General features: G+C 48.3%; 1 protein-coding gene across 1 annotated transcript; it reads left to right on the top strand.

The window, feature by feature from the left end:
• Positions 1-1,556: 1,556 nt before the first annotated feature.
• On the top strand, positions 1,557-10,553 carry LOC144179995 (uncharacterized). Its single transcript, XM_077708406.1, has 3 exons — positions 1,557-1,893; positions 2,846-2,942; positions 10,467-10,553. The coding sequence occupies exons 1-3, from the start codon at positions 1,685-1,687 to the stop codon at positions 10,551-10,553; spliced, it is 393 nt and encodes a 130-aa protein (XP_077564532.1). The 5' UTR covers positions 1,557-1,684.
• The last annotated feature ends 648 nt before the right edge of the window (positions 10,554-11,201 follow it).

The following is an 11,201-nucleotide window of genomic DNA, read 5'->3' as shown; positions in this document are numbered from 1 at the left end:
ACAGAGAACTACTTGAGGATTTTGTTCTAATAAACCCGCAAACGAGCGAGCGGGATCTTGGAGTTTACACTCCTAAGAAAGTGAACACGGGTAGGATGAGATATTATTGCCTAGCAAAAAGTGCTGGACCTACAGTTTTTAAACTTTGCGAGTACATTCCTATTATGACGCAGGATCTTAATAAAGGTCCATCTTTAATGACACTCCTTACCAAAAAAAAAAATTCCGCGTGCACTTAAAGTGACCCATAAACACGTTTCAAAGGTGGCAATAAAATGCATACAGCTGGTAGAACGGATTATGGGGAGCATTTGAGCCAAGCTTGAGCCCCGTACGTTCTATGTATAATTTGTAAGCAATTTTTAAACATAGCCTTTCTCAGCCGATGAGGCTGACTCCACAGTCCGCGCTGGCTGCGTCATTTGAAAGCCATTCGCTGTACGTTTTCTAACGACGTCTCGCCGCACGCGACGTCACGATGGTGCGTTTCCGGTCTCCATTCGTGTGCGGGCTTACCTACCGACCGCCGCTTGCCGCCGCGCCGTCTCCGATTAAGCAGCGAAGTTCCGAAACGAGCACCCGCGTCCGCTGGACAGACATGAATTACTCGTGCTACGTCGTTGGTTGCAAAGCCAGCGACTGGCGTAATGTGAAAACGAGGCAGGCTTTGCCGAAAGATCGTCTGTTTGCCACTCATCTGACTCTCGGAGTCGACGGTGCCAAGATTTTTTTCGTGCTTGTGGCAGGCACTTCTATCTTTTAGGATGTCTGCAATATAATGGCCTCTTAAAGGTTATAATCGCTTGATCGCGAGGTTGCTCCGATAGTTTGGACACATAAATCAATTCGGTAAGCGCATTTCTCGCAAAGTTATACGCACATTTGCAACGTAAACAAACCGTCCTCGTCGTAAGCCTAGCCGGCAAAGCCGGCGGAGCAAAAGTCGGGAAAAAAAAAGGCAATCAATAAATAGTTGAAAAAGGTTCCAAGACCCTTCCGCCGCCCCTGACAGTAAGTTAGGAAGGAGAAAAACCTCAAATATCCAAATCGTAGCGTCCGCACCATCCGGCCAAAAATCGGCTAAGAGTAGGGCGCGACCAAGGGTGGGGTATGCGGGCAGACGAAAAGTTGAAAAACTTGGCAACCCGAGGGCTTCAGAAAACTGTAACCACTCGTTGAGGCCGGCAGAGCAAGGGCTACCGTTCTTTAAGGTTCGGATCCATAGTGCCTAAGATAAGCAGGATCAACGCCCAGGCGGCGTTGGCAGGATTCACAGACCGGAAGTCGAGCGTCCTGGCTCCACGTGACTATTTACCGTGGGGCTCTTCGTTTTATCGTCTCGGACTCACCGCGGACTCCCCCAGAAGCAATCCGGCATTCGTTTTTCATGTGTATTCCTATCTCATGGAGAATCTTCGGACTACCTGCGGACTATTCTCGGTGAGTCCGAGACGGTAAATCGAATAGTCCCGGTGTTTCAAGCTCTTTCCGGGGGGAGGTGGGGGGGGGGGGGGGAGTAGGCTGTTAATTAAACAGAGTTTGGGCGTTGCAATAGACCCTATGCGAAATTGCTTGGTGATCTAGCAACACTGATGTAAACGAGACCGTCGGCCATATTGGTACGGGCGCCGATCGGGAAGTCTCGTATTGTTTACTGTGGAAGAGTAGGTGACGGTAACGCGGTATGGCTCAAACTGGGCGGTGTTTTCCGGCTCTCGACCGCGGATTGTGGACGAAGGACTTGCCTGCGCTGCCGACTGTGTCTGAAGACTCATACCACGCGGGGTGCCGCGCCAAAGACCCATCCGAGCGGCAGCGGAGCAGGGCATGCCGCCTAGCCACCGAGGCGCATTGCTCGCCTTCATCGGTGCGGACAAACACGTGCGACTCGCAGTAAGTAAATCCTTCTTTGTTTTTACTTGACGCGAGTTAACCGGTATGAGCATTTGTAGAGCACTTTGTTCATCGTTGTTTACCACGCAAATGCGTAGCGGCGACCCTGTTGCAGTAACCCTGAAAGAGGAGAGCGACAATCGCCAGACCGTTCCGCTAGTGGGTGGATTAGGTATTTTCAAATGCTGTACATGGAATTTACGGGATGATTTTTGGCGAAGATGTTTACGGAAAGGTTGGGGCCGTTTTCCGTGACGGTCGTCCGCCCGCGCGTTTGCCGCAAAGCAATCGTGCTTTGCGGCGAAGTCAACTACAAAAGCGCACATACGCCTTGAATTTTCTTTTTTTGTGTGTGTTCATTATTTATTGTGCATGTTCTGCGCAAAAATCTGTTTGTGTGTCTTTCTTCTTCTTTTTGGTGGTGGGGTGGTTGTGTTTGTTTCTAAAGCGCATGTTTTTGGTGTGCACGAATAGATAATACAGTAAAACCTCGTTAGCTCGAACTCACTGAACTAGAAGATTTTTTTTAATTCGATGGGTCATCGGTATAGCCCGAATGTTTACCTGTTTATCTCGAAAGATTCTGGAAGTGAGTTCCAGATAATCATATTATTGCTTGCTTAAGTTATGGCGAACACGATTATGCGGGTATTGGTATCATTACCCACGCTGAGGTTTTTAAATGTTAAACTTCCTTCTCTTGAAAAATGCATTAACAAAGCATGCAGAGATACTTGTACGCTCGAACTTGACAAACAATTTTGACATCATTGCTGTTTGAGGTGTAGATTATTGCCCTTGCAACAATGTTAAGCAAGACACAAAATCTGGTCATTTTGAGTCTGTTCCTTGCGGCCACTTCTTTCTGCTCTGTCCCTTTACCATAAACTGTAGCGGACTAGTCCTGTTTTTCCCTGGGTGTTATTTACTGATACTCTCTCTGTTCTTGCAGGTTGGGCCTCATCCATGTGCTCAGCAGCTGCTTTTGCTCCCAGAAGAAAAGTGGCCGGCCCTATCCTCACCTTTGGGACGGACAGTGGGGCGAGTGGGTAGGCATCGTGCGAGTGCCCGGCGGGTTGCAGTGGAGCATGGAGTCACATCCTGGCTGCTGTGCACCTACTCGCCATCTTGCAAGCTGAAGGTTTTAAGAGGCGCCACCGGAGCTTGCGTGCACTGAGCTGCCACAACAGTGGGGACGTCCGAGACAGCAGGGCATCAAGCCAGCGAGTGTCCAAAACATTGACTGGAGAATCCCGCGATAAAATGGCCCCTCCCTTCCCTTGCCAATGCGTCTGTTCGATGCACGTCGAGTACAGGAGCAATGCGAGCTGCAACAAAGTGCCGTGCAGGCGCTTGGGCGAAAACTTGGTAGCCTTGGGAATGAGTTTTTTTGCCCCAGTTGTGCTGGCCTCCCGCTCCTCCTCCTCCTCCCCCCCCCCTCCCCCCCCCCCCCCCCCCCCAGTGACAGAAACAAGGACTGGCAAGGCACCTGAAGGGTCACCTATGAGCTACCAGCAAGCATTCATGCCACATTTCGCCGTGGTCATCTCGCAAGCACGCAGAGGCTGGGCAACGTCGTGTTTACTAGACCGCGACATGCAGGGGTGCGCGAATGCTTTTTTTCTTCCATTTATATCCACAGTTATATCCACAAAAACGCAAAAGCACTCAAGCTGATGCGCGGCGGCCTGATGCAACTGTGGCCGTTTTCTTTTTTCTTTTTGAATAAAACTTGAAAATTGTCTCAGCTACCTACATCAATGGCCACTATCATTACATCGGAGGCATGCATGCAGCATGTGACAAACTAGAGGAGTGAGTGTGTATTTCAGTCGCAAAATATTCGACAGTAAATACATCGTTGCTGGAATGACAATGGGCACCAAGTTAACTTGACGTAACAACAAACCTTTCAGCCCGGCAAATCGGGAACCAAGTGCAAAAGCTCGAATTTTCCACTGTTAGATCATCATAAAACAGAGTTCGCCACTTCTGCAACGACACGCGGCTAAATGCAACGTGAAAGAAACCAACAACACACTCCTATACCGTGCGCGCCCGCCACAGAGGAAATTTTCAACCGCGCCGTGACGGCGTAGTGCGGCAAGAAAAGTTTGTTTACAGCCCTAGGTAAGATAAAAGCTCGCGTAGGGGCTAAGCGGTACCATTTAACAATGAAATGAAGCGGGCGCAGAGCCACAGGGACGAGTAAAGTAACAGCCTAATTTTGTCAACGTGTGGTACTGTTTTCCCGGTCGAGCGCCGCTGTCAGTGGCATATGAATAGGCGGCGCACGCTCAGGCTTCATTTAGAATACAAAGGCTGGACAAAAGAACTCCAACACAGCTGTATTTTTCATACGGTTAGCGACTACGGAACCCCGCGCTTAGCGAACCAACGACAAATATTCGCTCCAAGCGCACCGCGCCCAGCGTGTCAAAAAGGTTGCTCGCGCCGGCACAGTTCGCGTCACAAAGTTCGTTCAAAAGCGTGGAACTTCACGTACCTTTTCTCCATTTGAACCGGTATTTCCGCATTGCATGCTCTGCGGCACGAAGCAATGCTCCGGCATTGTAGTCCATCACCAAGAGCGGTCAATGCCCGCCTTCTATGTTTTGCTAATTGGTTTCGGTTTCAAACGACCGTACCAAAATGGCGGACCTAGTTACCGGAGTCGACGTGAGATGGCGGGGCGCATTTTGCATAGGGTCTATTGAATCGGTCGCGGCTTGTCTTGCAATGCGGTTCATAGTAAGCGATTTTAAATTTTTGTCGCGTGATTGGCGTGTTGTAGTTGTGTATGCGCCGACACGAGCGAACGAAAGGAGAGTATTTTTGAGAATATCAGTGCACTAATGGACACTGAACGTATAGTTGTTTTTCTTTGGAGACTTTATCTGTGTATGCTCTGCGCGCGACAAGTCCAGTGATACGCATTCCGTGACTTGATCTTGGCGTTGCTTGAAGCAGCGTCAGACTATTGTTTAGAAGATGTCGGGGATGCGCTGCTTGGCGCACGACAAGTGCAATTCACCCATTTGCAGGGCACAAGCCACACCCGCTTGGATCGGATTTATGTTTCGCTCGAGCACTTGCCTGAGTGCGGTGATTATTGTATGACACCCTTGTCGTTTAGCGACCACTGCCTGGTTTCTTTTACCCATGGTGGGCGCAAGCCAATAGCAAACATGTTTAATTGAAGTCTTTGGAAAATAAATAGTAAACTATTCCAGGAGGAAAATTTACAACTGAAATAAATGAAAAAAATACAGCGTTTACCAGATGGGAAAACTAGCTGGTCCTCTAGGTGGGAAATTTTTAAACAACAAGTAAAGTTGAGTGCGGTAGAAAAATCAAGTGCACGGATGTATCGTGAGAGACAAAGCGAACAACTTCTACGTAAAAACCTCGCGTCGCTTACTAATGAAGAATGCCAGTGGCCAGGGTCGAATAAGGAAGAGATTAAAAGGGTTAGGCCGGAGCTTGAAGTTATAGACTGGAATAAATACCATGGTGCCCTGGTGAGAGCAAGGGCGGAAAGGTTGCTGTTAGATGAAGCGCCCACCAAGAGCGCGCTTGCATCAGAAAAGCGCTACGCTTGTAGAAATAGGATAGTCGAAGTTGAAAATCGTGGAGTGCTAACCAGTGACCACGCGCAGATAGAGGGTGCTTTTAAGGATTTTTATGAAGCCCTTTTCTGTGTTATCAAGTTCTACGCCGATAATTTCTGACACGAATTCTTGAACTTAATGCCTACAATAGGAGACGACATGAAGGGTATCCTTGAGGTGCCAATCACCGTTAATGAAATTTTGATTGCCATTGATGATTTAACCCCCGGTAAAACGCCAGGCCCAGATGGCCTAGGCGCGTGTTTTTACAATGCCTTTAAAGACACGCTTAGCGCAGTGTTATATGTGAAGTTTACGACGAAGCGTACGAAAGCAACAGACTGCCAACATCTTTCACTCTATCTCGCACAGTTCTCATTCCAAAGATTGAAGATGCCATTAAACTTCGGAATGTATCAGCATACTGTCCAATCAGTCTCTCAAATGTCGACTATAAGATATTAATGAAGGTCTTAGCTGCTCGGCTGCAATTAGTAGCGAAAGAAATAGTCGGACCACACCAAACATGTGGCATTAAGGGTATGTTCTATTACGACCAATACCCACGTAGCCCGTAGCATCCTGGAATGCTCTGACAGCCTTGAGCAAGAAGTAGCAATGGCAAATAGACTTAGAAAAAGCGTTCGACAAGGTCCTCCCCGAACTGCTATTGATGATTCTTGAGCACACAACGTAGGAAAAATGATTACGGATGGTGTACGCATGGCGTACAGCGACTGTAGTACAAGCTCGGTGGTCAACAAGTCGGTAGGCGCTTCAGCTCAGGTCAGCCGTTCTGTACGCCAGGGGTGCCCGCTGTCCTCGCTGCTGTTCTGTATGTTTATTGAAACGTTTTGTGCAAACACCCTTCAAAATAGGAAAATCAGCGGGTTTTCATTACAGTCCTGCGTAGTTCATGCGCTCGCTTATGCAGACGACATTGCTTTGTTTTTCCAAGACACGGGTAGCATCCACGAAAGTATAAGTGTTCCTAAAAGGTTCTGCCTCTACACTGGTAGTTCCGTCAATTGGGATAAGTGTATTGGTTTCTGACATGGCTGCTGGTTGTGGAAGCCGCGTACATTCGCAGGTATCAGCTGGGTAGACACACCAGTGAAGTATAAACATCCCCCTCGAAAACTATCGTGACAGTGACCCGTTCTGGTGAAAGCAAGCCATCGAAATCCGTGATAAAGTGTATAAGGGGGGAGGTAAGCTGTTGTCCGTGTTCACTTGAGCGATTGTGTTATCTATTCTTCGTGTCAAAACTTTGGTACGTGATGCAGGTTCTCCATTGCTCGCGTGCCAATTTGCAAAGATTGCACAGGGTGTTTGCTGTTTTTATTTGGTGTTCCACTTGGGAGCGCATAAGTCGAACCAACCTGTTTAGACGAGTGCGCTGTGGGGGCCTTTCTCTTGCGAACCTTTTTCTACGTCAGGTTGTGAACCGCTTTCTTTTTCTACGTGATGTGCCAAACCCTATATTGCGCACCGTGTGTCAAGTGTGCCTAGGTAGAGTTTTGCCCAAATTTGTTGTCACTTCCTGTGTCCATGACGGTGGCATTCATGGTTATCTACGTGAGGTGGTACTTGCGGCAAGATTTTTATTCTCACGGTGTTGTTTCGAATATCTGGCTACCGTGCACAGAAAAAAAGCTGTATAGAGACTTTCTTGACACGCCTTTGCCGACTCCTTTGTACAGATCCCTATACAGCGCAGGGCCAGGAGAAGATGTATGTCAGTGCGTAAAAAAAATGACTGTCCCGCCTTTGTAAAGTCTTTTTTTTTTAAATTACACGCGGGAGTATTACCTGCTAAAACTTGGATGATTCAAAAAGGTTTATTTTTTACATGAGGCCCAGCTGACTGCTTGGTTTGTAAAAAGCCAGAAACAGTAGAGTACTCGTTCATAGACTGTTGGGACGGGGTTTTCCTGTTGGACGTTTTGCAGAGAACACTAAAAAAGGGTCTCCCGTCGGATAGCCATGGAATCAGGTCCTTGGCCGTTGAAAACTACGGCGGCGTCCCGTATGATCTTTTGATGTTCGTGGACCTGTATAGCATGTGGAAATCTCGAATAATGATGTTGATGTGAGGCCGAGCAGAGAGTTGTTTTACCAGAGTGTACGGGAGATCTTAGAAGTGTATAAAGCCCAACTTTCTCCACCTGACTGGTTAAATGTGTTGGAAAGTGTGGCATGGCATCGGCCTTTTTAACAATCGCACACTAGCAAGTGACGTGCTGGCGTCTTTTCGCGCTTTGTAATCCTTTTTTTTTATTGGTGTTCGTATTGTGTATACCGAAGACAGGCAATAAAGAGAAAAGAAGAAAAGAAGTTGTTGTAGCGCGGTGGTAACGCACTCGGCTCGTACTTCGGAGACCCAAGTTTGATTCCCGATCGCTCTGAAATGTGTTTTTTGCTTACTCTTTTCAGCGGCGGCCGTTTTCAGTGCAGGATGATAACAACAACTTCACCAACAACAACGCCGGTTGTTCGCGCAATGGGGCACTTCAGGCTTTCGCCCTTAAAAATCGCCGGTTAGACTTAGAGCTACAGAGTATTCGTGGGGAAGTTGGCTTTGCCGAAAAGCGTATTCTGTGTGCTTTCGTCTATGGACGCCGTACACGATTGAAATATTTGTGCTGGAGAGGAGTACTGGTATCCAGTTTCACTCAAACACTAAAACGATTCTTTCGGAAATTCTTCGATGTAATTTCATGTCTTCGAGGTAATGTCTTCGAGGTAATTTCAGACTTTGTTCTAAACTATACCTACTGAGGCGAATCTAGAATTGAGGAAAAATAACGACCTTACCGGTGTACTCAGTATGTGTTATACCCATTGTTATATGTACTGACACACCCGGGCATGGCCGGGAACTACGGCTTGTTTATCATAAAGTGCTGTGAGTGCACAGCAGTATCTGGGAATCTTGTGCTCGTACCTTTTCTTGTTACTGCCTGTTTGTTTATTTTAAGGAATAATGAGAATCCCCACGGGCTACCTGCTGTGCCGTGGAGCACCCAAAGAGCAGCGGCGATGAATATAAAAAATTCATGAGCCATTCCACTATGGGAAGGTGGATGACCAACGAAGCTTTGCGCGCAATGCGTAGCATTCCCAATTTTCTTTCATTCATATAAATAGTACCGCCCGAGAACTGGACTGAACGTTTCAGCGTGGACACCGAGAGCTATTTCTCACAGCATTGCCGCGGCGAGGCAAATTCCACAGCAAGACTTCTACGATAACGTAGTCGTCCAAGTACAAAGCCCCAACAACCTAATTGTTGCTTGCACCCCGGATCCTGAACAAGCCATCACGCTAAGCGCAATCCAGTCCCTCAGGCTTGGAGCAGCGGAATACGAAGTCCAACCGTACATGAAGCCACCACCGAACACAAGCAGGGGAGTCATCCACGGCCTTGATCCGGAAGTGAGCACTGAGACGCTACAGGATATGCTGCAAGCCAACAAGCCTTTGCTCCTGCACGCACGCCTCATGGGTCGAACCACCTCGGCGCTACTGACTTTTCAAGGTCCACACGTCCCATTTTACGTTAAAGTGGGAAGCCTTCTGTACCGATGCCGCCCATTCCGACGTTCTGTGCAAGTGTGTCGCTTGTGCGGAGAACTCGGCCACCGACAAGACGTGTGCCCAAACCCGGACCGACCAAAGTGCATTGACTGTGGACTAAACAACCCAGCCAGTGACCATCAGTGTGCACCAACATGCAAACTGTGTAATCTGGCCCACTCCACCGCTGGGAAGGACTGCCCTAAGAGGTTAATCCCAACGATCCCAAAAGCTTCGACGGCCCGTCACACCGCTGGTCAAGGAACAACAGCGCAGAAGGTAAGCTGGTCAGGTATAGTTTCTAATGCTCCCGCTGCTCCAGAGTTTACCCCTCTCCCAGTCATAACGCCTGACACACAACCACCACACACACAACCAGCATCCGAACTCACACAACTACTGAAGGAGATTAAACAACAAAACGCCGACTTGCAAAAGAGGATAGAGGCGTTGGAAACCTCCATACAGCGCCAACCTAGCCCACCACCCGTCCCAGAGCCAGCCCAGACATTCATAGAAGAAAAGGTGCTGCCAAAAGTTGTGAGCCTCATAACAGAGTCCACCCAGGTCCTCAACAAGCTAATCTCTGAAACTACTGAAAATATGCTCGGTCTCATCAACCAAATCGCGTCGCGGCTGTCAGCATTAGAAAACCGGTAAGCTCAAGAAACATTACTCCCGTCGCTAGAATCTCGGATTACCCAGTTGGAGACCACCATTGAAAAAGCCCACAAAAAGCCACGCCAAGATGGCTCCCAGCAGTCTCCGATGATGCAGTACGCTAGCGACTCTCCACCGTCATCATAATTTACTCCTGATGAATGGCGGTGAAATTAAATGAAATAAAAATCTACCAATGGAACTGCCGGTCATTCCGAAGTAAAAAAGCCCAATTAGAAAACTACATCAAGGCATCGCCTCCAGAAATTCTCGTTCTTCAGGAAACGGATACGCCACAACCTACCTTGCGTTGGTATGACACGTACTCGAGTGATCGCAGTGACAGAGCGGCGGTGTTAGTTAATAAAGATTTGACGGCCCAAGAGCATTTAATCGCCTCACCCATCGCTCATACCTTCATAGAAATCATTCCGGTGAAGCCTGGCCAGCGGAGTCTATTCATCCTTAACATATACAGCCCACCGAACCAACCCCTTACGGAGATCAACCCACTTCTGGCGGAGGCAATCAAGAACGCAGGCCCAAACCCCTTAGTGTTCCTTGGGGATTTCAACGCACCTCATCACTCCTGGGGCTACCCACAGGCAACTAAGAAGGGAACGGCGTTGCTGCAAGCAACACAAAACTTCCAGCTTGTGCTTTGCAACGACCTTACCTATCCTACGAGACTGGGAACAAGTGTGTCAAGGGACACCATTCCAGATCTTACATTTGTACGACATGTCACCCAATTTGATTGGCAACGGCTACCGGATAATCTTGGGAGCGACCACTATATCGTCACCCTGACACTGGCTCACGGCTCCCTACGCCGCGGCCTAGGACAAGCCAAGCTCACAGACTGGCCCGCGGTTCGGCAAGATTTGACTGATTTACCACCTGTAGAAGAAAATCTTGAACTTTGGACAGCAAAGATAGAGGAAGTGATACAACGCCACACCAAAACTGTGACTATGACTACTCAAACACCGGTTATTGACACTCACCTCGACCATCTATGGGCTGCACGCAGAGGACTAATCAAACGCTGGAAAACCAGAAAAACCAACCGAAAACTAAAACTAAAAATAGCTCGAATTACCAAAGAGGCAGCAGAGTATGCCCTAACACTGCAAAAGCAAAATTGGAGAACATTTTGTATTGAATTAAGTGGCACGTTGAGCACTAAAAGAACGTGGAAAATACTACGACATCTACTGGGCTCAAAACCATCCAAGACCACGACGCAACAGCAGATCCAACGCCTGGTGCATAACCACCCAAACCCACCGGACCAATATTGCGAACTATACAAAACAAACTATTCGGCACAGAACAGCGGCAACAAAATCACCCTCCGTACCAAGGCGAACCGAACGCATGCATGGACGCCCCTTTTACAATGCAAGAGCTACAGGGGGCACTTGCGCGTCTGACCCGTAACACCACGCCAGGCAA

The sequence above is a fragment of the Haemaphysalis longicornis genome, unplaced genomic scaffold (assembly GCF_048455015.1).
Source record: "Haemaphysalis longicornis isolate Haplotype H1 unplaced genomic scaffold, Haemaphysalis longicornis Haplotype H1 scaffold_4, whole genome shotgun sequence".
Lineage (NCBI taxonomy): Eukaryota > Metazoa > Arthropoda > Arachnida > Ixodida > Ixodidae > Haemaphysalis > Haemaphysalis longicornis.
Note: the sequence above shows the minus strand (reverse complement) of the source record. Positions and strands in the feature narration are given on the sequence as shown.

Excerpts from the sequence above, each read along its gene's own strand:
- LOC144179995 (XM_077708406.1), top strand. The coding sequence starts at position 1,685 with ATGGCTCAAACTGGGCGGTGTTTTCCGGCTCTCGACCGCGGATTGTGG. Across the intron at positions 1,894-2,845 it reads ACAAACACGTGCGACTCGCA|GTTGGGCCTCATCCATGTGC; the intron begins GTAAGTAAATCC and ends CTGTTCTTGCAG. Across the intron at positions 2,943-10,466 it reads ACGGACAGTGGGGCGAGTGG|ATCTTACATTTGTACGACAT; the intron begins GTAGGCATCGTG and ends ACACCATTCCAG.